The sequence below is a fragment of the Pieris napi genome, chromosome 11 (assembly GCF_905475465.1).
Source record: "Pieris napi chromosome 11, ilPieNapi1.2, whole genome shotgun sequence".
Lineage (NCBI taxonomy): Eukaryota > Metazoa > Arthropoda > Insecta > Lepidoptera > Pieridae > Pieris > Pieris napi.
In genome coordinates this window covers 8460894-8488012 of record NC_062244.1, presented here as the reverse complement: position 1 = coordinate 8488012, position 27119 = coordinate 8460894, and the positions used below count along the sequence as shown (strand labels likewise).

Below are 27119 nucleotides of genomic sequence, written 5' to 3'. Positions count from 1 at the left end.
TTCTTATCAAAACTAGACATTTTCTTCATTCAAAAGTGTACTTAGTGTCACTGAAATAAGGCTGACATTAGTCTGAACGTTAACGAAATCTTAACACACGGATATGAAATAAACACCTCGATTTCATACAACTCAATTCGAGAACTTTTGGGAAATTGCACTGGGTACTTGCAGTTTTTATTTCAAGGGATTTTAGGCTTTATGTGGGTGAAGTAAGGTTTAATTTCTACAGACAGGCCGGTCGTAACTATGTCCCTGGGCAGCACCCTCAACCCGAATGATATAAAGGAAGGCGACGACGTATACTTTGAGTGCAACATAAAGTCCAATCCTAAAGAGCACCGCATCTCATGGTATCATAACGTGAGTGAGTTAAACTTTATTATAAAATTTTCTTTTTCATAAGGGAACTAGCCACCGGTGCAGTGTATTACTCGTATGATGGACTGATCTAGAATATGCATGTGATTAAGTTAATTCAAACAATAGTGATTTTCACTATGTAAAAATATATCTTTTAGTTTTGCTCTTTTTTAGACCAGTGCGCGGTCTTGAACATACCTATAGACGTAAAGTTTAAGTTTAGATACAATAATGAATTGATTTTGCGTGAAGTAGTTTTACGTTCGGAATACGGCGTACGCCACTATGCGTGCGTCGTTTCTATGTGCGCATTTAACACTCTCTTGTACAATGAAATAAATCCTCTTGAGAAAACATACCTTATACCTAAAAATTTAAGGCATTTCCCGGGCATATACCGAAGATCACCTATTTAAAAAAATATATAAAACGACAGATATAAAAATGTAAGGGTTGTTTTATAACGAAACAAGCGCCATGTTTTTTTTAATACAAATTAAAACAAAAGAAACTGAAATCCAACAATATTAATATTATTGTGCGTTTTTCTCACTCACTTTCAAGTCATTCAGAAGGAGCTGGAAATTTAAATTTAAAAATATTTTATTTGAGATAGAGCCCTTACTATTCGTTTATTTTGCTATTATTATTAAAGTTTGTTTTATTATTACTTTGAAATCTCGTAAATTGTAATTTTTGTCCAGCAATTTAAAGTTTCAGAAATATCAGTCATATAGCCTAAGTAAAATAACTATTTTGATAAATTTTCAAAATCACTTAAAACAGAATATTCTTTAAGAGCCCATCATACAGTTTAAAATTCATAAAAATAAAGTCTAATTTCGTAAAATTGTAACAAGGTAGCTCGAATGAAGAGTTGTTAAGAGAACATTTTAAAAATATTAAAAGTGGACGGTGAGCTACTTTCCACAACTTGTGATTAATTAGTACAATTTTATTTGGCATAAGGGTTTTTCAGTAAGATATATCTCCGATTTATTTATATTTAATACATATTATTTCTAGGTATTTTATATAATCTGTACAAAATATCCGTAATTGGTACGAGTTATATGAAATACGAATAAAGAAGTTACTGGCAATAAGAAATCGTAGCAATTACAAGTTTTATAATGTTTACTAAACCTCGGCAAGAAATATTGGAATTATTTATTTACTTTGATGTATCTTTAACTATAAACTGTGTCAAACGCGTTAGTTAGTTAGTAGTTAGTCAAGCGAATTAATGCGCAGATTCATTTAATACATATTATTTATATTAGTCAAGTATTGTTATTTTAAAAACATATCAAGTATGACAAAAAATTATATTTATATCCCGCTAAAGTTGTTTTGTTTATGCTAATAAACGTAAATTTGCGAAATTTATTAGATATTGTATTTCCGTAGAGCGACTAATTGGCTAAAAAATCAACAAAAGATGTTTTGTCTAATAAGTAAAATAAAAACTTATAGGATGAATCAGTCAGCCAGAACATGTCTTCTGGGGTTTTCATCAGTACCAAGTCGTTGGTACTCCAGCGAGTGACGAGACAAGACGTTGGTTTATATTCATGCAGGGCAGCCAATCAAATTGGGGAAACCACCAGTCAGTCCGTGTACTTGAGAGTGCAATGTAAGTATTTATATATATATATTTATTTATTTATTTGTTCAGATAAAATAATCCATCATTATGTTAGTATAAACTTACGGACTTAGTGTTAGTATATTATTATTAAAAAGCTAAACATAAAAACCCATGAAACATTCTATATAAAAACGGTCCGATAAAACATATAGCTGTGATGACGTTCCTCTCACTTTATATTCTTCTCAGGCCAATTCCAAGGCAATATTCACTAACGATTAAAAACTTGATACAGTCACTAAAAATCTTAAACAACATCTTCTCAACCTGTCCTATGCTGAAACGGAAATTATTCTTATTGCGCAACAAAAGTTTAATTTTACAATTCCAAGTGTTATATAGAAATTATTATGTCCAGTATCGGTATAATGTTAAATGGGTAGACAGCTGTCCACGACTCAGAGAATGCTAGGGTGGGTATTGCACTTTCTTTTTGAAGTGAAAACTTCTTTAGAATCGTTGTGATTTGAAAGTCGATGAAACGAAAAAGAGACACATAAATTCATAAGAAAACGTGGGAGAAAATAGGAAGCATTATGCAGTGTATAAACTTTAAATTAGTTTGTATTTGATCATTTTCTGAATTAAAAAAAAATAGATGTGCAAAAAAGTTAAATAGGAGATTTATTTAATTCAATTATAAAATTACATAAAACTTGTCAATTTTAATTACATATCAATTATAAAAACCTTTTGAAGTGAAAACTGTATAATGCTTGTTATTTCATTTTCTTCCACGTTAAATCGTATGAATTTATGTGTCTGTCTCTTTTTACTGTCGCTTTTTCGTTTCATCGACTTTCAAACTTTAATAATTTTATTTTTAAAAACTGAATTCAAAGAAAAGGCTAATACTACATTTAAATAGTTAATAATCATTGTAGTTTTTATCAAAATTGATAATTAGACATTAAACTTAAAAATTAAAATTACATTCGTCTTATAACCATGAAACTAAAATTTTTGAACGTTCTACCACTCCACGTATGAATTGCACACTATTACACTATTTATTACATAATAAATTATGTAATAAATTATTTTATTTTTCCATATATGCTAATGTTCACCGTGGTATAAGCAAGGTATATTTTTTAATATCGAGAACTGCTATAGAAACTTTATCGCATTATCTCATAATTTCATTACATTTTTAAAATTTCAAGTATTATTTTTATTAGTTTTGGACATCACTTAGTTCATTACGATCTAATTATTTTCGATTAGTAAGAAGAAAGCTTTGAGAAAGATGGCTTGGATGTCAGAAAAAAATTACATTTGTTAAAGAAATATTTAAATGAAGAAATAGTTTAAATTTATAAACTAAGGTCCTTAAGACGTCTGCAGAGAAACCGCAAACTCGTGATTGTGATGCAAATGCAATGAGTGACCGAACTCAGCTTGCTTATTTGCAAAGTACTTCGTTTAACATTCTATTCTGCATCTAAGTGTTTTAAATTGCTCATTTTCCTCACACTTGCCGACTATTTTGTTTTTTATCTAATAATACTAATATTTGAATTATGGATGTCAACCGTCAAACGTATTTTCAACGTTCTTTTGAAAACAATAACATAATTGCTCTAAGGATGTTAAAATATTTATTACGATATTGTCCAAACGTTAATTCCACAAAGTTTTTATTACTATAGCAACGATTTTCGGTACATGGCGTGCAATGTATATACAGTAACACATGCTTTTCTTGGCCGGCGGCAATTTTATACTATCGTCGCCATTTTGAAATGTCAGGCTGACATTGTCAGTTAGCTCTCAAATACAACTCATAATTTTACTATTTACCAACATCTAATAAAAATCCAACTAAAATGTATTTACATTTATTCCTTGCATTATGAATTACAATGGCAAAGTTTTAATTATCGAAAAGAAATTATATTAATCGGTAAAAAAACCTATCATATCAGTTGTTCCCAAGTTTGTGCCATTATATTTAAGCCTATATATATTATTTAGTATTTTCTAGATACTAGTATACACTGTTTTATTAAGACATTTCAATAAATTATTAATTTAGCCTATATGACTTCAAATTATTCCCTTATTTTGGTTAAATTACTGGCAATACTATATCCATGACAGCGACGCTCTTACCGGCCAATAAAAGTATGTGGCACTATAGTCTTCTAGATTGTCTATACCCTATGATATAGACTTCACAAATTCGCGCCAATTACACAAAAATGTAGGATAAGTTATCTGTGGCCGCACATATTTCCCGCGAAATTGTAGAATGTAGTTACTATTATTTGTTTTTTAGATGCGCCAACTTGTGCTCAGCCCACACCAGTAATAATTGGAGCAAGACTTGACGAGTCTCTCCGTGTGAGGTGTACAGTCAGCGCTGACCCGGCCGATGTGGCATTTTACTGGCAGTTCAATAACAGTGGGGAAAGCTTTCAAGTCTCTCCTGCTAGATATGGTGAGAATTTCTCCCGGTAAAATATTATTTCAGGACATTTCTTTCTGACCAATTTCTTTGGGAATCAATGCACAAACAAAGAATAATTCTTAAATTTTTTCTTAGAAAACAATGAACATATAGCTATAGAATATAAAAATTATAGGTTTGGTTGTTGTTGTAATTGTTGTCTATAATGTAAATAAATAAATTGTAATAATTGTATTTCTAGTAGCTACTGGTGGTACCGCAAGCGAGTTACGATATCGAGCGGCCAGCGAAAGGGACTACGGCGCGTTACTATGCAGAGCTACAAACACCGTGGGCACGCAACATAAGCCTTGTGTCTTCCAAATTGTTCCTGCCGGTATGTCAGTAAATATATATAATAGTCAGCTAGTATTTATCTTTACTAGGTGTATTCTGTGGTGCTCGTGTTTATTCGACAGAGCGTGTCGTTTTGCCTTTCTCCATAAATCAAGATCCAACAGAAAATACTTTTTTAATTCGAACTAGTTCCTGGAATAAGTGCGGTCAATCAAACAGACGTTCAACTCAAACTCAAAATAACTTTATGCATATAGGTAAACAAGTACACTTATGAACGTCAGAAAGGAAGTTAAATTAACTGTAAATTTACATTTACTACAAGTTCGCAAGTCAAGGGCGTAGAGCGGGCAAGAAAAACTGGCAGGAAACTGGTTAAGTTTACAATATTAGTATAGATTGCAAATCTTTAAGGTCTTAGTCCACGAATAACTTCTCCGTTTATAGTATATATAGATCATTGATATGTCAAATTATTCGGTTGGGAAAGAGAGGGGTTTTGAAGAGATAGTCTGACGAAAATCGATAAGCACAGATTATGTTTAGACTTTTGTCAACACAAAGTTTCTATTAAATCAAGTCTCTTATGGCAGTATTACGCTAACTGTGAATATAAACCAATTACATAGACGTATTAAAGTACGCACAAATTTTAGTATATTACGTTACGTGCATCCCACAAATCAGAACATTAATATTCAATATCTATTCAACCAAACATGTATGTCTGGTGGCTATCTGTATTCCGAACATACAGCCGCACCAGTTAAGCTCACTGTGGTTGCTTGAACATCTAGTCATGTAACATTGTAACCTATGTAATGTACAAATGGTACATTTTATAGCAGTATTTATAGAGGCAGTACTTCTACGTATTGTTCTACTGACAATCAGTATTTATTATAATTAGAACTTGCTCGTACGCCAATAGATACTCTCGGAAGAAAAGCATACGAATGTTTTCGATTGAACTAAAACTTGTATATACTTAAAATTAACTCCACAGAACGAGCACCTAGAACATATTACCTAGTTCAAAAAGAATTCTCAAAGTATTTACAGCGTTGCTACGCCAAGCGTAGACAAATATTAGAAAACATAGACTATAGAAATTGTATGGAAAACCGATGCGTTTGAACTGTCAAAAACTGACATACAGAGTACAGTTCGTGATAATGCCACAGATAAATCATAGTCAACGAATATAGTTCATTGCCAAACATTAGTCAGTCATTACGTCTCGTAAGTCATACGCCAACTTTATTCAATATGCACGAAAATTGTACTAACTAAATTGGATTATAAGCGAAAATCATCAATCTTCCCGAGTTTGAAATAAAGTGAATAGGTTACGTCAGAACGTGAAGTTCCCGGGCTAATTCCAGGGTTTAAGTAAAAAAGTTTTTATTTCATCGTTTCGACTTGAGGACATAAATCGCGCGCAGGGCTGTCGACTTATAAAAGAAAGTGTTGAAGTTCGTCTTCATAATAGAGGAAATATAAGTTAAATACTCAGATATGTTTTTTTAATTATCTTTCGTGCGGTGGTATAACTTTGTTATATAGAATAAAAAATACCGGTTTGCGATACAACTTATATGTATTTTAAATATTTCAATACATATTTGTTTTCTTAGAAAAAAATGGGGACCCTATAAATACGGGTAAAAAGACACCTTCAGTAGGATATTATTTCCGGAAACTTAGCCATTGACAGACGCGCAGTCGTTTGAAGCTTTCCTATTTACAAGGAATGTGAATTTCCCCCCCACCACACAAAATTTAGCCTAAATACAAAGTAAATAATAAAATGAAATAATATAAATTTATACCAATCGTAATCATGACGGCCTATCTCTATAACCCGGATGTCAGTGAACAATGAAATAGACACAGGAATTGGTTGGCTCCTTTTCCCAACTACCTTACGGGACTTTAGCAAACAGATTAATAAAATTGTATGTGTGGCAACCCTAATCGCTCCTGTGTCGAGCTAATCCAACTCGCAACGTTGCGTCAGTTTCTGATATTGCTAATATTTACTTTATTACTGAGATCAGTCACTGGCGTATTGATAAATTGCCTACTTTCGCGCCTATACACGCGCAATGTGTTCATTAACGTAATAATTGGTTTTGGGATAGTAATGAACATTTAGTTTGAAATTTAATTATGTTTAATAATAATTAATATGTCATGTTACAAGTTGTACCGGACAAAACTATTGTTTTGCGTTATACACACCACACAGCACAGTTACACCTGGCTGAAACTGGACAGGATGTCCAGGTTACCCGTGACTGTTACCAAATAAAGAAGCAGCATCATAGACAACTCCATATAATACAATCATTTTGGCTCAAGCGTTTTGCAAAATATCGAATCCAGGACCTCCGTGTTAATATTTACATCTCTCTTTCTCTCTCTCTTCTGTCGGTAGCTCATGAGTGAGCGTCGTGGTCAGCAAGGAACATCTGGAGCGGACTATAATATATTTCCAACGTCCTCGTAACGTCGTTGCTTTCTGTGTTACCAACCACGATCAGTTTCTCCAAGTTCTCATCGCCTATACGCATTGTAACTTATATTTTACATACCTTAATTATTTAATTTATCTATAATTCGTTAAAGCAAAGTTGTTGTGTCTAATCGAAATCAAAAGTCTTGCCGTAATTTTGATATAAAATGCAGTATCGGATAATTATAAGCTGCCTTGATCAAGCTAAATGTTTCAAGACTGAGATTTTTTACAACAAAAAATTGTTACAAAATTTGAATTAATACTTAGTGCAATTACAAAAAGAACAGTCGTGGTTTCAACTTGCGACTCTCGTCCCTGATGTCAAAGGTTCGATCCCCGCCTTAGCACCAATGTACTTTCTATGTGTGCATTTTATACTCGTTCGTACGGCGAATGAAAACAACGTGAGGAAACCGGCATGCCATAGAAAGAAAAATGATTGAGAAACAGAACATGAATATCAAAACAAATATTCACGAGCACGAGTTCTATTTTTAAATAACCGTTTATTGCTACACGTGATAAATTTTTCAATAGAAAATGCATTTTATACTGCCGTTTACGCTTTGGTGTTTTGTTTATATAATGATCACAATTAGTGTTTTGTACAGATAATCAATCACCAGCTTTATAGATGTCGATCTATTCACAATCAAAATGGAATGAAGTTAGGAGTCGCTAATCGAGTTTTTACAAGCGGCACTGGGTAATGACAGTCGACAACTTTCAGAGTTTAATCTATAAAAACTTAAAACTTCGCAACTTAGCCTTACTTCATTTACATTGGATTTTATGATGAATTTTTGAATATTCAAACTTGAAGTAGGGATTTAAAATAGTTTAAGCTGGGGTTAGTTTGTTCAAGCGGAGCTGTTTATTTTGTATAAGTCAACACTGATCGACTTTAGAAATCAGTTATTTGTTTCATTAGTTCTGTCTGTGTTAACATCATCTGTAATTTATTTTATTTTCTATCAATATTTTTGTGGAGGAAGGATGGTGAGCAGTTCCTTCAACTAAGAACATCGACCATTCTTACCACTAAACGGAGAATTATATCTCTTATAACGAAGTTACACTCTCTGTTATAACTTCGTTAGCGCGTTTCAGTGTATGATATAATACGATATCATTATGGTGATTGTGGGTGTCGCTACACTTGTTTACTTTTCTATTAAACTTCAGAGAAATACAGATATTATTTTTGGTCAACAAAAATTTTGTTGCACATTCTTGTTTTTTTTAGTTATTTAATTCGTATGTATGATAATATTGGGTTAATTTATACAAATAGTTACAAAACAATATTGTTATTTAGGGAGCGTTCCATTTTTGGAGATTATTGACACACACCCCCCCCCCCCCATGAAACACGCCGTAACGTTTTTCTGTACCCAATAGTAAAACGTTTCGTGACCACCCAGTGACTCTACCTAAAAGTTTACCATTATGTGGTGTAAAGCACTGGAAAGTCGAAAATAATATTAACAATAACGCGTTATTCAATCCCCGCCCCGCGTCGTAACGTTTTACAAAATGACCCCCCCCCCCAAAATTCGTTACGTAATACTTGAACGCTCCAATAGTGCACCTTATATTCGACTAATATATATGTATCGTTATTATTTGTATTAGGGACATAATTAACTTAACCAAAAAAGAGGCCCAGGCGTCTGTCCTGCTTCGTGATAATTTATGTTTTTAAATAGACAAGTAGATGATCAACCGAGCCTGACTTCCTTGACCTTCTGACACGCCGTCCACTTTTTGTCTTGCCGGTTTCCTCACGGTATCTTCCTTCACCGTACGAGCGAGTGTTAAATGCGCAAATAGACTAAATGTTTATTGGTACATAGCAGGGTTCGAACCCACGGCCTCAGGGTTGAGCGTCTCAAGCTGAAGTCACAAGGCCAACCCTGCTAATCCTCTATACCTATTTAAATCGTAATCCTTACAAAGTTCCTTTGTGCCAGCCCTGTACACAAACTATTCCTACATAAACCATTAATATTCTATGCCTTTATTAGCGTCCTGAAGACTTTGTAATTTAGTGAAATGTTAATAATTCATCGGCCAAGGTTCATTCCAATTCCAATATAATCATTGTCGTATTTCTGTAACTAAATGTACCAAAAAAAATATTTTTAAATTATTTACTGAAAGCGTTTGAATGAGCGGGATCTAAGCAAATCGCTTTTCTATGAAGTTGTGCGGACACATTGTACCTTGAAATAATATTTCGCATTTTCATGGATATTTTTTTTTTGTTTTTCTCTTTAACTAGGGTTGCCTGGAAGTGATCGCTTATTAGCGATAAGGCCGCCCGTTGCATCCCTTATAATTTTTATGTATTGTGTTTCTTTTATTTGCAACGAAGTTTAAATAAATAAATAAAAACTAATTCATTTTCTATACTATGGATAGCATTTTACAAATGCTACCAATGCAAAAGACCGTCTTTTGTGTCTGCCCCAATCAAGTGTCCGGAAAGTTGAGTCATAGGTACTTACTATTATTATTATTATTTAAAAGATTGATTAAAACCTGCACAGCGTACAGGTGTATCGTCAGTGCCACGTCTGGAAACCCGAAACCCTAAAGTAACCCTGGAGGCACTCACGTCTCCATATACATATTTATAACTGTAGTCTATGTATTGGTCGTATACTGTGGTGTAGAGGTTCGATGTAGGAATACTTTATCACCAAGCTCTTTATTGTTTGTGGTTGAGAATGGCAGCCTGTTTTAGACCATTCTCTTAAGTCTACAGAGGCAATTTAATTGTTGAATGTATTAAGTAATACTTTTAGCTACTATTCCTGTTGCACCGTACTAACGGTTACTAATGGTATGACACCTGTTTGGGTTTTCCGCACACGAGTGAGTTCTGTTTTAAGTGGATAATATTTGGTTTTAGTTTTTCTATTTCTTTTGATGCTATGTCGTCTATTGGAACTGTTATATGTATCAAGTAGGTATAAAAATAGCAAAAACGACTATTATTTTTATAATAATAATATAAGTAAACACACTAGATGTGTGTATTTGGGATAAGAATCCATCTACTTTTTTAAAATTAATTCAGTAAATAGGCCAGAACGACATTCTCAGGGGGTTCATTCCATAGTGGCATAACCCTGTTTGGGAAGTTCAATGAGGCCAACTAGATTTCATTTCACATGAAAATTGTACGGGTGAAACCACGAGCGAATGCTTGTATGAAAACTTCTTAAATGTTACTTAATCGATACATTATCTGGAAATGCGCTCCGAGTCGAAGTTAATCCGTAAATTACTAATTTTACAACTCAATTAAAGTCTACCCCGATTTTCCGATAATCAATTAGGCTTTTTATACGCGATGCTACGATTTCTGTTTACATTTTCTTTTTGTAATAATATACAGGAAATATTTGTATATTTGTAACAAATTAACTCACATACTACAAAATTTCTTTCAACATCAAGCTGTTACATATCTAATAAATTAGAGACATAGGCCATATATATTTCCACAATCTATATATATATAATGAAAATGGTCATCGTTTGAGGCTCAATCACGCCTAAACCACTGATCGTATCGACATGAAACTACCACCATTCGATGCGAAATTTTTCCTAGATGGTTTATGGCTATTTATTTATTCCAACGTTACTTCATTTTTTTATTGCTGTTTTACTTTTATGAAAATTTATCCATACGGACTTCACCGCGGAAACATTCGGGGAGGCTTCCTAGAACCTCTAAACGTCAACATCTGTTAAAAACTCGATTTTCGAAATATTTCAATTTTCTTAGCGGGAAGTTAAAAAGAAGAATAATAAAAATATGAAAAAAAAATAAAATAATGAAACATAAAATTTATTTTAATTCGTCCAGCAAAGCGGGCGCGAAACGGCTAGTATTAAATAAAATAAAATCAAGCCGAGACTTGGCAAATTAACACACAGGCTGTGTGTTAATTTTTTAATGACAAATTAATAAATGAAACTAAGTTTATATTTTACAAAAATGTAAAATAATTAATTAATGTAAATTTTTTGTTTCCAAATTACTTCATATAAATTAATTAGCTGTCCCTAATTAATTAGTAATTATGAGTACATAACTTATATAAAAGGGAATACATAACAAGATTATGTTACATTAATTTATAGCATCAGATGAGCCTTCTGCCCGGTGCCCCCCGTTCTATAAAAAATCAAAAATAGAGATATATAATTAATATCATTTTATTATTGTTAACATTAGATAAAATATTTAATTAAATAATCAATAGAATCTTAATCTTAGCTACACCTATGTATGTACACATAATAATAATTTAATAAAATAACTAGTACTACAGCATTTTCTCACTATTCGTTCATTTGTTTTTTACATTATTTTAAAATACAAAGCTGTCCCCGTATTCGTTTAGTTTGCAGCGACAAACATAGTGACGGACTAACTTCCCAATTTAAATTCGAAAATTGGGAACTTATTAATCACTTAATAATAATACTTATTAATTTCATTTAAAAAATCCTATTAGCAAAGTTTTGAAGACTTATTCGGTATTAAAAATTTCATTTTAGAGTTATATTATTAAAAATAAGATTTACATAAAGTAATATTATATACTTTATTGTAATTTATCATAAGTCAAATTTTCCTATTTTACCTTAGTGTATTATTTTAAATGTTTTAAATGAACATAAATTATTCAAGGTTGATTTTAACGGGAACATTTTTGTGTTTTCCTTCTAATTAATACTCTACACGTTTTTATCTCATTAATTATTTTTTTCAATCTCAAGTTCAGTGCAAATATTTTAATTAGCTATGTAGCATATTATTGAAGCTCTCTAGCTTACGACTATATTTACGATCATTTTATAAAATTATCGCTAATCCCTAAATTTTAGGGATGAAAAATAGATGTTGCCCGATTCTCAGACACACAATTTAACGAAAATCGATTGAGTCATTTCGATGGAGTTTAATTACAAACACCGTGACACGAGAATTTTATAAATAGATATATAATGCAGAAATATGTGTGTACAATACAAGTCTAGGTATATTTTTGTATTTCAGCCCAGCCTATATAAACTGGAAAATTCATAACAATATTAATTTAAGCGCGCAAATTTAATAATTGGAAACAAAACAAAATACAGCTCAAATGCGAACTATAAAGTTGACTTGCTAAAATTAATAAACTAAGCCTCTTACTGAAATTTCAATTTCAACTTGGAATTGCTCTCAGGGATAGCCTTTGGATTGAAATATTTTACGAAAATAATCTATTATGCCCTAATATTTTAAAGAGGATTTTGATATGGCAAATTATAATTATTTTCATTATAACGTAAAATTGCAAAAGGTTAAAACTATATTACTCGTAATTTCAACACTTGTAGTGTTTTCTTAATGATGACACTCTCTTCATTCGTTACTCGATGAAATAATTTTGGAATTCCCTTTTCAATGAGAGATGGGATGGGAGAATTTTACTTATTGAGAAATTCACCATTTGCAGCCTAGAACTAACTAACTTACTTGTTAAGTATTAAGTTCTTTTTACGCCATTAAACAAATCTTTATATATAATAAAGTACGAATCATTAACTGGCTTGGTAACAATAAAATCATTTTAATCCAACTATATATATCAAAGAAAGCAATACACTAACTAAAAATTTGTACACTTGTAAAAACTTATGGTACACTATTTATAACACAATCTTGATATGTCTATCTATCTAAAATAATTAGTGGTTCACCAGTCAATTCCGAGATCTTTATATACACCACTTTCGGTAATCGTTTAACAAAATTTAGTTATTTACTTTAAAAAAATACAAAAGTTTGTATGACGGTGGATCATCTTGGTCACAATTTCTCCGAAGCGATAACATCGAGAATCAAACATAAAGAGAAGATAATAATTGGTTTACAATGTTATGATGATAAGTACAAAGTTCGACAGTAAGAACCTCTTAAAATAATCTATTATGCCCTAATATTTTAAAGAGGATTTTGATATGGCAAATTATAATTATTTTCATTATAACGTAAAATTGCAAAAGGTTAAAACTATATTACTCGTAATTTCAACACTTGTAGTGTTTTCTTAATGATGACACTCTCTTCATTCGTAACTCGATGAAATAATTTTGGAATTCCCTTTTCAATGAGAGATGGGATGGGAGAATTTTACTTATTGAGAAATTCACCATTTGCAGCCTAGAACTAACTAACTTACTTGTTAAGTATTAAGTTCTTTTTACGCCATTAAACAAATCTTTATATATAATAAAGTACGAATCATTAACTGGCTTGGTAACAATAAAATCATTTTAATCCAACTATATATATCAAAGAAAGCAATACACTAACTAAAAATTTGTACACTTGTAAAAACTTATGGTACACTATTTATAACACAATCTTGATATGTCTATCTATCTAAAATAATTAGTGGTTCACCAGTCAATTCCGAGATCTTTATATACACCACTTTCGGTAATCGTTTAACAAAATTTAGTTATTTACTTTAAAAAAATACAAAAGTTTGTATGACGGTGGATCATCTTGGTCACAATTTCTCCGAAGCGATAACATCGAGAATCAAACATAAAGAGAAGATAATAATTGGTTTACAATGTTATGATGATAAGTACAAAGTTCGACAGTAAGAACCTCTTATTGACGCCCATGCCAAAATACCACTACTATAGTCGTATTTTTAATTAGACGAAGCCAACTGACAGTAGCTAATGTCACTTTGTAAAATAATGTTGCCATATTTAAAGTAATAGTGATGCGTTCAGTTCTTGTTCAATCAGATGAATGAACAATGAGTGTGAATAGTCAATCATTTCAAACAATAAAAGAATATTATTTATATTTCAAAATTGTATAAAAGTGCTGATATAAGTTAGGTACTAGTACTCTGTAACTACAATTAGTTTTTTGACGTCTTATTACAAAGCGCGGCGCGGCGACTAGTGCCATCACCGATCATTAATTCACGGGTTTTTACTTTGTCCAACACTATTTTTATTTCATTAAAAACTGACAACACCGTAAACGTCAGTTGACTTCGTCTAATTAAAAATTCGACGATAGTCTTCGGCAAAAGAACCTTGTTAATAAATCTTATATAACGAACCAATTTGATAGTGTGTATTAATTTCAACTAGTTCCAACTGCAGGGTCAATAGTTGAAACATATTTTAAATATTTCACGTTTTCAAACTCGTATTACACTGCTAAGTGCTTAAAAGCCTTAATTTTAAAATACGGAACTCGAGTCAATAGGAAATTCGAAACGAGAAAACTTACACGCGATTTACAGCTTATCCCAAACTTTGTTTATTTACAGTACAAACGCTCTCGTAAATACGTGGAATCGAAACCTGATATTCCTTGGACCAGTGTTAACAATTATAAATTAATTAAGGGTATAAACTTTTATAAAATAATATGTGTTTTTAAATATTGTCTATTCACGTTAGAGGCAATTATACTCGTAGAAGCATAATGTTGGTAATATTGTTACATGTCAAACGAAATGAATGAATATTATGCTGTTAATTGTTTTGAATGTCAATTACAAAAGTAGTTTTTTTTTGCCATATATACGCAGTATCATGGCTTATGGGTTAAATTGCGGACAATCCGGATGTTCTGGGTCCAATTTCCGGTGGGTTAAGTAGAATCAACAGATACTGGAATAAGACTACCTCATGCCCTTTTGGGAGTTACTGTATTTCAAATACATAAATAGCTCCTTTTTTCAGAAGCTCCTTTTTTACCTATATAAAGCTAACATATATATATATATATATATTTATTGTTATTATATATATTAACTATTATTTATTTTTATTTTATATTGTGGAACATTTTTTTGGTTGTATCGTTTAATCAATAGTTTTGTTTCTCATGCGATGAAAGGTATTTTTTGTACACCTTGGGTAATTGTAGTTTTAGTTTCCTGATTTTATTATCATTGATAATGTAGCATTCAAATGGTGAAAGAATTATTAAAATCGGTCCAGTACTTGTAATGCCAATTCGTTACAAACATACATACAAATCTTTCCTCTTTACAATATTAGTATAGATAGTCCGCATTTTTATTTCTAAAAAGATAATCAAAACCGTTTTATATACTAACTAATGGTTTATTTAAGCTCTAAGTGCTTTAGTATATACGTATAAGCGACCCGCCACAGCGCTGCATCGACTACAATAAGTCGGCTTTTGGACATCCTAACTGTTTAATAGGTATAGGTCAGAAACGTGTTTTATTCAACAAGCTTACAAAACAAAATAAAAGAGGAATTAAATTTTTGAAGTTATACTTCTTTAGGCGCGTTATGAAAAATTGATGAGAGTGAAATTTTACGATGCGCGCGCACCGTGACACAAAATTAACAGAATGAAGTTGTCCACGGAAGATGCTACGACATTGGACATCATTTAAAAACAACATTCGAATAATAATAGAATTTATGTTACACTTAATGTAAGAGAATAATAATAAATATTTATTTATTCAAATGTAAACTGAACTTTATTGACTATAATGACTCCTTTTCCAGTCTTTGATTATTTAATTGTAATTAATTATTTGCATGCAATCAAAAACTATTTTTAATAATGCCAAGAAGTATAACTTCTTACGCGCGTACATAAGTACACGCACTTATGTTTAATGAGTTCATTAACTTACATTACATACATGAGGTTCTTTTTTTAGAATAAAATGATAACCGCCGTCCATGGAGACCTCCAACTCTGGGATTTGCCGATCTTTGAGAGAATGATATGCTCTTTTCTATATTCAAAGTATATATTGTGATTTTTAAGAGCCATAGAATAGAAGCAACTATGACTTAGACTTGAATTCTTTGTCTCTGTGGTTTGCCGATGTGTAATAGCGAGATGGGTGAGTTAAGTAAATTTTATAATCAAGATTCACAGAGTATGGGGGTAGCCTTTATTTTAGTGACCGGGGATTCGTCAAAAATATTTTCGCCAGGTGTGACCGGCTATCTTAATATAAAATTGTATTGTATTGAAGCCCGCGATAATAATTGTAATAAATCATTATGTTGCAAAGTAAGTGATATATTTAGATTGATTTATTATAAAAAAACCGCACTATCAGCCATATAAAAAAGACATGGAAATGTCATATTATTTATCATAATGTAATAATAATAAAAAAAAAATAATCTCCCACATTATAAAGGCACCTTACGTTTAAAACTCTAATCATCTTCCCCTTGAAAGCATTACGCGGTAGTGACCTATAACTTCTGGGAAGGTGATTAAATAGTTTGATAGCCATGGCGCAACAATTTTTTAAATACATCGTGGGGCAAGGTAGCAACAGCCGTGTTGGATCCCTCGGTAGATACATGCAGGTTTCTTTAAATATTTTGGAGAATTTACTTTACTCGCTTGAGAAAGACACTAGTCTAAACACATCATTCCGATACAATTTCATCTGGCGTGAGCGAACATTCTTTCCTTACAATTTCAGTGTTCAATAGCATATCGCAAACGAATGAACTACTCGTATCCAACGTTATTAGAATTAATCCCATTAAATATAAAGTCAGCGGACGTACGTGACAAAACGTCGTGGAAAATTCATTTCGGCATCACTTCGTCCTAACTGCACTATTTCAATGCAACAGTTCACCGACGACGGACACAAATAAAAGTTCAAAATGGCAGAGAAACTGCGATGCCTTTTGTTCGTGTCGCTGCGAATTTCCATAGTTTTATTTATGCTATTTTGGGTACGTTGGGTACTAAAACTTTGCTACTCGTGAATGATTTTATATATTAAGTATGGACGTCTTGAAAAGGTAGTAATAAATAGCAGCCTAACTATCAAGATCTTAGAGAATACAAAAATACAGACTTAGTAATTTTCACGCAAAGTATTGTAAGAAATGCATCCAACAAACCTTTTCTACCTTGCTAAAGTAACTGGTAACGTATACTTCAAGTAACTTATCATATCAGGAATATCAGTGCCATAGGTCTCGCGAGGACTTTCACGGAATTTAATTGTAATAATGGTATAATTGTGATCACTCAACATAGATTTGATTTGATCTGTATGTGGTATTTGAATTATAAATAATTAATAAGTTAATCTGGCACTCGTTATGTAAACCACATATTAATATTTGATCATATTATGTTGTAAATGACCTCGAGGTTGTACGACTGTTGCGCCGCGGTGATTGCGTTTGATACAATATTTGTTTGCAGCTCGGCCCTCGGCGCCACGCAACTGCACAGCCAAACGCATTGTATCAAAGGATGTGTTCCTATCAGTGAGGTGTTTAGCAGGATACGATGGTGGGTTACACCAGCACTTTCTACTGGAAGCAGTCGGTGACAACAGCAGGGTGCTTGCTAATGTCACTGCTGGGAAGGACGGTAATTATTTCATAAGTGTCGACTTAGCACAGAGTTATTTGTTAAAAAAATTAAGTTTTAGTTGTATGGGGACTAAAATAATAAACTTTCATTTATAGATGTTAAAAAGCATACAATTGCGTGTAGTATAAATCTCTAGAGCTAGAAAAGCTTAGGTATCTTTAGTGAAATTCATCTGAATCGCTTTATACATAAACACTAATTGGCCTTATTATATGTGGGTACAATACCCAGATTTTTACCATGGTTACAATGTTTTGGCATTTAATTTGGTTTTTTAATATATTTTACGACAAGACAAAATAAGTTTACTTATCACATGTATTGTCTGTGGTTTACGAGAATATTTACCATGTATTTAAATAATACAGAATTATGTTATTATTTGACGTACATATTCATTTTAAAGTTTTGAGTTACGGTCATATAAGATATTAGATAATAAAACCTGTGACTTATTTATTTGTATCAATACTAATGTACTTATTATAGACCTGGTGGTATTATTGAACATCAGCTGGTCGGTATTGGAAACCCTGACTGAAGACGAAGTGTTAACAGTCAGCGCGCGCAATACCAAGGGCGTGTCAGACCCAGTAATGCTGAGTGAATTGGTCTTCAAAGATGCCGCCAAGCAAACAGGTAAAAATCTTATGTAAATTGTCACTGTCATTAATTTCATCTGTACTAATATTACTAAGAAATCTCCCGATAATGGAAGTAGTACTTTAGTAGCACAAAATCTTAAAACAAACTTAAGTGTGGAGTTACAATTTGCACAGTAGATATCAAATGTAGCAATAGGCCTGAAACAAATTTTTCGCATGTAATTATAGACCAGTGCCGATAATTTTTGAAACCAAAAAAAATTACAGTGGTATGAAACCCATTAGAAAAGCAGGAGAATATTATAAAAATTAAAGGAAAAATAAATTACGGGCGATCTGAGGTCGGGAAGGGGTAGGGGGGGGAGTTTTAAGGGTAAAAAACGGTTTATCTCGATTTCCGGCAAAACTAAAAGTCCTATCGAAGAAAGTTAAATGGCAAAGTTGTAGGTAATAAAAAGATCTAAAACTTTTGTATTCACACATTTTTCACATAACCTCTAAATTTATGTGAAAAATTCAAAAACCAAGTTTTTGGTTTTTAATTTTTATCTTTTACAAAAATATTTTTTTTTAACGAAATTTGGTGAAAACTTACCTTTCTATGTCCCAAATACGCTGTAATTTATTTGATTAAAAATATTTATTTGTTCACCTTATTTTGAATTAATATCGAAAAAACACCCTAATTTTCAATCGAAAATTCTGACGTCAAAATTTAAGCTTTTTTCAAAAAGTTGGTGTGCTTTAAGTTCGTTGAAATCTCTACTTTCCTATGGTAAAAAAATATATATATATTACCATAGTAAATCTTCTCAGAATATGCAAAAAATCGTATGCAGTAACGCCCAGACCCGTCATCCCCTTCCCTACTTCTTCTCTCTTCGTTTCATCCTACTGTAATTTTTTTCACTTTTTATTTATTTTAAAGGCTATCTGCACTGGTCTATTATTAGAATAAATGATAATTTAAATATACGTATACGCATAACTAGGCAAGTTTGAGGAGGAGCTCCTTAGTAACGACTAGTGCGTCTAACGCCCTTTGCCAAAACGCCATAGACAAAGATTCACTACGTGTCTATACCGTGTGTGTTACAAGTGTAATCATCCAAAACGTTTATTTTATATTTTTTATAACTATAAAACATATTTTTTAAATAGTTAACTCATTTGCATGTATATAACTTACCTCAGATACCAGACGTAGTGCGATGTAAATTCTAATCACTATACGAGAATAATTTTTGACACTAAATCTCGACTATAAGAGTCACTCAGAGTTAATGAAGTGAACCAAACTTTATATGACTAAATTAGTATGATTATCGTTCAACATTATAATCATAACATATGTAAGAAATGTATAGACTAAGTAAATTAAAGAATTATCATACAGACACAAAAATGTTTCTACTATTGCCATTATATTTAAAAAAAAAATGTTTCTGTTGCTACGACCTATTATCATAAATATACACTTCTCCATAAAAACTCCGTAAAAGAAATTAATAAGTTTAAATGTCAGAATTTTTCTTACATATTGCAGAACTTTTAAGTGCCATCCCAACTCTTTACGGGTCGTTACACACGACATCGTTGAACCGGTCGTTTTAAGTAGATTTAACGGAGTTTTCTCTGATTAAAAAATCGTAGTCCTTCTTACTTAATTTTGCCAAAATTAGGGAGTATTTGAAAATATGTTTAAAGGATACTCTTAAAAGCTTAAAGACGTTCTCATTAATTAAACTAATATATAAATATTTTTTTATCGTGTCCCAGATTGTTATAAATGGTCCATATTTCTAATTTTAATAAGGGTTATGACCGTTAATTTATATGAACAGACCTTTATCATAACTACTATTATCAAAAATGCTTTCTGTATTGTTATAATCACTGCGTTGAGTATATGTATTTTAAAATACACAGGTAATGAAATATTATAGTGACAATGGTTTGACGTTAGAATAAATTTTTGAAATTCGAAACGATGAAACGGTTTGGCGATTGCTTGATTGTGATTGGTCAACTGCTTTTCTAGATCACGAACACAGTTAACGATTTCCATTTTTAAAAACCATCTAACCCTGATTTTGTATCTAAAACATCTGCGGTTTTGCAAAAAATAAATTAAAATTTGTATCATTTTTATTACAATGTGTTTGTCCGTGGTTTAAAGATGTTGCTTCCTTGTAAAAGGAATAGTTACCATGGTAACAAAATCCGCATTGACTTGAATCCACATTTTGTAATAAGGCAAACATTTGGAATTCCAAATTCAAATTTAATATTTCAATATTTCAAACAAAATTTATATAAGTAATTTAGAAGCCCATTAAACTAAAGCCTTAAGGTAAATGGAAAATTAAAGGTATTTCATAATAGAATAAGGAAAAAATATTTTATTTGTTATAAATTGATTTATTGACACTTAACAGAGGAAACGGATCGTGTAATAGCGAAGTTTCCACTCGCTGCTGCGTTTGCTGGTTCTGCTGCTGTTGTCACTGCTATTGGAGCCATCATAGCGCTTGTCTTTAAGAAGTAAGTAAATAAAAAAAGACACAAAAATAAAACAAATCAAACGCTCGTACATTTTCCGTTTGTTGTACAACAAAGATCTCCAGGCCCTTCTATTCTGCGATTTCTCGTTCCACCCTTGACAAAACCTTGCCTGTCAACAAGAAGTAAAGTGCCTTAAATGTACTCAATTCACATTGTTACGAAAAACGGTTTTTTATCAGAGCTGATTTAGGTTTAGAATAAGTTTTGGTCTGATAAGTTAGTCTTACTTTTATTAATACAATTAATTTCAGCGTCTTTTTTTTTTTTTTTTTTTTTTTCATCTGTAGCTACTATTTTTTTTTTTTCGTTTTCCCGATAATTCCCCGACTATGTAGTCGTCGGAGGTGTTAAAAAGCTTACATAAATGGTATTGGTTACCCGAATATTTACTTTCTACTACTACCTATTTCTTTTGACAAACCCCTGCATGACCCTCACAGCAAATCCCAAAAAGATGCCCTTCAACCTAACATTGAGCATTGTTCCCTTCAAACTCGTCTTCGTTACCCTCATGCCCATAGCTTGCTCAGCTCATTACCTTTCGTATCCATACATGGGACAGTCGGTCAGAACATGCAGCACTGTCTCTTCAGCTGTATCGCCACAAGGACAGGCAGCACTTAGTGTAACCCTGATAGCTACTATTTAAGTACCTACAATAAAATACACTCACAAAATCATTATTATTATGTGACTCGTATCATATTTATCTTTAAAATGACATTTATGACAATATTTAACAATCGACAATAAAATTAAATTTCAATAAGAATTAATAGTTTAAAATTCAAAACCTCGACACATCGAAACATGTTCATTTATGAAATAACTGTACGCGCGGTAAATTTATAAAATATTGTGTCGTGTTCAAAATATTAATCGTAAATTTTCAGTAGTTTAACCTCAATATTATCTTATTTGTGTTTAAAATGTTTTATTCATTTCCCGAAACGTTTTTTGATAAAATATAATGTGATCCTTTAATATTATTTTACGTATAATACGTCTGTTATGACGATTACGAAACATATGAATTAAGTTAATTCTTTTGTTAATTCTATAAAGCCTCTATGCTGTAATCGTCGTCTTTGGTTTGCGTTGTTTTCATGTAAGACTATGTTTTCGCATACATTTCTTCTATGTGATTTTCTTTTTTGGTATAGAATCTTTATTCCTTTCCTACTTTAATTTTTTTACCATACCTTTATATATAATGTTTATAATTAATCTTTGCCCCGACTATAACAGTTACAGAACACAAAAAGAAAACAAGATAAATGAATTCAAATAAAGAATAACGATAAATAATGAATAGAAGTCATTTAATAAACACACAAATCTATAATTTATTGTCAGTCATAAAGCACGCCAAACATCTCTTAAATGCGCCAACTGTTGGCGCTTGTAATAGACTCAGGCAGGCTATTAAATAGTTCCGCACTCTCCCCTAAACGATATATTTTTTTTAAATATAGAACATTAAAATATAAAGGTCCAGAAGGAAAGTCTTTTTTAAATCGAATACGAATCGATGACATCACTTAATTGTGATACGTCAAACGGAAAGAAATAAACTAATAATAATGATGTAAAAACTTTTTCGAATATGAAACTTATCCTACTGCTGGTCTGTGATGTTGTATGTAGTGAAATAAGTAGATAATACATCATGAAAGGACCAGATTTACATTTACATTCACAAATTCCATGTATGTAAATAAACTAATAGAAAATTAAATTTTTAATACGTATCAAGGCGTCACGAATCTTCAACAACTAGCAAGAGGCCATGTCAAAGTGTGGTGCAGGTTGACGCCCAGGGTCGACGCTACCTTATAGCCTATCCCACGACACACAGCCAGGAGAAAATGGAGACTAAACCGGATATACTAAACCCCAAACACAGTAAGCACACCAACACTTCTTTTATAGTCTTGTAGTCTTTTTTTTATATAAGACTAACTGCGTATAGGACATACATAAAATCCGGTCATCGCTTAGACCCATTTTAGTGGGTGCGTTGCCGGCCTTTAAGGACGGAGTTAATTCTCTTTATCACCCAGGGAATACCTCCAACGGGACCTGATATCATATTTCGTAAAAGAAAATGACAACGGAAATGAAACGTGGAATGAAGTCTTCCACATGCCATCAAATTGGAAAGAGTAGACTTAGTTTACGATCACCATTTTTTATTAACATGATATATATAAATCTTCTTTGTTGTAATTAAACTCCTGTTAAGCGGCTGGACCGATCTTGATGAAATTGATTCGAGTATGGAAATTTGAAAAGACGATTTCTTTTGTATTTAAAATCGGTGTATGTCCAGTGCCAGTCCGCTAGTATTATAATAAAAAACTATAAGTGTGTGTGTTTGTCATGGAATTCTTCCATTTTTCTTCTAAAACAAGATCGCAGTTATTACAATTGGTATATACTACACAAGCATTTATTAAGAACACCCTTTTGGTTGGTTTCTAAACCTTCTGTGATACTTTAACAGTTTTATCTTTACTACGTTTGATTTTAAACTTGTTTGAATATTCTGAAAAAACCTTTTTTTTAAGTGATAATTTAAAAAAAAATCTCATAGATGAAGCTGAGGGTCCCCGAGTGGTTCTAGAATCCAGTGACAACACAAGTTACATCATCCGAGAAGCGAACCCACTGCCTCACTCCACTTGTCTGCCGCACACACCACACGGCGATATGGTATTGCAAATTTTTGTTCCTCGCTTTGTTCCACTTTTTTTCTTCTTATTAATTTGGATGAAACAATAGTTAAGTAGAATCAAAGATACCAACGCGTCCTCGCTGTCGGCCATCTCGTGAACACTGGCGGCGAAAGCGGAGCACAGAGTTTTGGGCAGGTTACGCCGATTTTAAAACACAGCGTAATATGTTCGATGCGTAACACGCTCGATGCGAATGCTACTTTACACCTCGTAACTTTGGTCAGTTCCCACCTTTAAGCATCTCTCTGGGATGGCTACATCTGCTCCATCCGAAAGATTATTTTCCAAAAAAAAATAACCAAGTTGTATATTGTTTATTACTTTTAAAATAAGTAAATTAATAATAAATTTTCTGACGATTGCGACATTCTATAATATTCAATAACAGTTGATTAAAAATACGTAGATTCTGTGAATGAACTTCGTAGGCCTAAAATACGTAGATCTACGTAAAAAGTCGTAGAGTTGGCAACGCAGTGACACTCTCATCTAGGGATGTGAAAATTAATCGATTATAGAAATAATCGATTATTTTTATAATTGAAAATCATTCATAGTCGATTTTTCATCTGCCACCTCCCGTCTATTTTTTTATAATGTCTTTTATAACCCCGACCCCGAACTATTAGGGATATTCGATATACATCGATGCGATACATCGAAAGGGTGATAAAACCAGTTAATTTCACAAAAACGCAAGTTTGAATTGAACACTATAATTTAAAAGTAAAATAAACTTATTCAGCAGCACAAGGTTACAAACAATAAAAAAGACAACAAAAATACTGCAATGTGCTACTGAAAAGGCATACACTCAGCATCTATTAAATTTTACCTTTTTTGATAGACAAAACGAGATTTCAGATTAGGTTAGTTTCAATTTTGATTATTCTAAAACTTTAATTTGTGTTTATAATTTCTATTGTTTATTTTTATTTAATAAACCATCAATAAAAAATTGATTATTTTATTAATCAATTATTCATGTTAAAACATTTATATCATAATTTATATATATTATATCATTATCAGTATTCAGTATTCGGTTATCACTTCATTATAATTATGTTACTGTCTAAGCCATTATGAAAGCTATCGCAATAGTAAGGCATGCAAATATTATACTTTAACGGCGCCGATCTCATAGACACTCTTTCAATGAGTTCAGCGACGTTAATATTGTGTAATAATTTCAAAATTTATATGTATTAATTCCAAAGCAATCCCATAGCGCGTTTCAAACGTATAAAGCGCCATCTAGTATCAGACCAAAGACATAATATAATCAACATTATTTCTCGATACAAATTTTACAGACATGTAAAAGAGAGTCACATTTTTAAAATGTCTTTATAGCTTTCTTTTTAATCATTTATGTATATGGTCTTTGTTAATTCCAAAGCTTTTATAGCCATACGAGTAAGGTTAGTACAAAATATGTTAAATAATCTGTTACTTTCAAATGTTTAATTAATCTTACCCAGTGGCGTAGCTAGGTGACCAAGGGCCCTGGGGCAAATTGAAAAATGGGGCCCGCTGCTGTGTAAACTGATTAGGTTTTATCAAATAAAAATATGAAAATACAAATACTTTAAAAATGCTAATCCACTTAAGCTCTTTTGTGCACGGCAGGGCACTCGACACTCGAACAACTGTGTTGCGTAATTCTTTCTAATAAATGCTCCGAATCTCGAATTCCAAAACGCACATATCCTTCAAATTGACGACACTGCCAACTTATAGGAAGAATTTAGGGGAGGGAATTCCCCTAGCTAGAGATAACTTTGAATTTCTCTCAGCTGAGTTGTCATGATTAAAGTGGGATTGCAACCTGGCAGATTTATTTTAAAAATGTGAGAAATTTTCAAAATTTCAGTTCGATCGAGATTTCTGGTAAGGATTCGAGGGCCCCTTGAGCTTGAGGGCCCCGGGGCACTGCCCCGCCTAGCCCCTAGGTAGCTACGCCACTGATCTTACCAGAAAAAGGTTCAATTGTATCGAATATCTGAAGAATATAATCCCCATTGAGCCATAACTGTCTCGTCACGTCAGTCCGTATAATTATTTAGCCTGGTTAAAGCTCCCGAGATGATCGTTAACTTTACACTACAATGTTTTGGTCTAATTTATCGAGTTGAAAGCGTTTGCTTAACGTATTTACAGTTACTTTATAATATATTATTTACTTTACTCCACACCAAATATGGACTTTTATTGGGTATTAAAAAATATAAAGGAGCATGAAACTGCAAAATAAATGTTGCTACGGACCTATAAAAAACAGTGGCGCTACAACATTTTGGGTCTGAGTCTCATTTACCCCACTTTTTTTAAATACGCGAGTAAGTGATCAGCCTAATGTGCCTGACGCAAACTGTTGACTTTTTTACTTTTTATAGGCTTGACGTTTTTCTCACGATGTTTTCCTTCACGTGCGTGTCTTAAATGCGCACAGACACATAGAATATCCATAGCCGGCGATTAAATCTACGACGTCAAGAATGCGAAGGCCCCGCGTACCTACTATAAAAAACAAAACAAAGCTTTTTTTTTAAAGACAATTCACACCAATTGACCCAGTCCCATGCTAAGCTGGTGAAGCTTGTATTATGGGTACTAGGCAACGGATATACATACATAGATATATAAATACATATTTAAACACCCAAGACCTAAGCAGAACACCAAATGCTCATCACATCGATGTTCGTCTCAGCCGGGGATCGAACCCGGGACCCATGGATTCGCAGTCAGGGGTACTAACCACTAGACCAATGAGTCGTTATAAAAGCTTAGCGCCTCTATTATTACACTATTATATTCAGTATCGAAACATTTTGGTCGGATTTAAAGATACAATAATTGGGCGACATCACATCTGTGTAAACTTTAAGCTTTTACAAAAATATTAAGTTTGATTAGCGGATAATAAAATTTCAATGTTTTAATTTATATTTTATTTCAGATGCCGCAAAGATAACATACAAAATCGGATGTCAGGAGCTGTAAATAAATTTATGTAAATTAAATCGCCAACGCTTAGCTTTAAGTGAATATAGACGAATTCTTCCATATCATAAATATTGGAAAAATTAAACATTTGTTTAAAATGAACGAGATACAAATGTCTAATTTTTCTATCATTAAAATAAGCTATGTTAAAATTACAAATAATTATGATTAATTAATGTTGAAATAAATGCTGGAAACTTTGTGTTTTATTATTATGAGCCACACACCAATAGAGTTTAATTTCCTCAGAAATAAATATATTTTTCATGGACTACAACGTATAGAGGCACTACTTTCTTCACGTTGTGCTTACTAAAGAAAATTCTGTTAGGGTTAAGCCTGAATGACTGAACGACTTGGCAATCATATATATTTGTATCTTAAATGAATTAGGAAAATTTAGCATTTGGCACAAGTAGAGCTTAGAGTACTTGAGCCGCTAGTCATAAA

General features: G+C 32.2%; 1 protein-coding gene across 2 annotated transcripts in view; it reads left to right on the top strand.

Annotated features, from left to right (window-relative positions):
* The window catches only part of LOC125053982 (B-cell receptor CD22-like), a 106426-nt gene extending 79557 nt beyond the window's left edge, over nucleotides 1–26869 (top strand). Inside the window, exons 9-18 of one of the 2 annotated variants that reach the window (XM_047655627.1) lie at nucleotides 233–363; nucleotides 1840–1999; nucleotides 4296–4457; nucleotides 4672–4803; nucleotides 17576–17746; nucleotides 18239–18388; nucleotides 20793–20898; nucleotides 22676–22824; nucleotides 23516–23634; nucleotides 26623–26869. In XM_047655627.1, coding sequence (XP_047511583.1) covers nucleotides 233–363; nucleotides 1840–1999; nucleotides 4296–4457; nucleotides 4672–4803; nucleotides 17576–17746; nucleotides 18239–18388; nucleotides 20793–20898; nucleotides 22676–22824; nucleotides 23516–23634; nucleotides 26623–26637 — 1295 coding nt within the window. In that variant the 3' untranslated portion in view covers nucleotides 26638–26869. Of the gene's footprint in view, nucleotides 1–232; nucleotides 364–1839; nucleotides 2000–4295; nucleotides 4458–4668; nucleotides 4804–17575; nucleotides 17747–18238; nucleotides 18389–20792; nucleotides 20899–22675; nucleotides 22825–23515; nucleotides 23635–26622 lie in introns of both variants that reach the window. The other variant, XM_047655626.1, reaches the window with a different exon arrangement.
* Nucleotides 26870–27119: the final 250 nt, after the last annotated feature.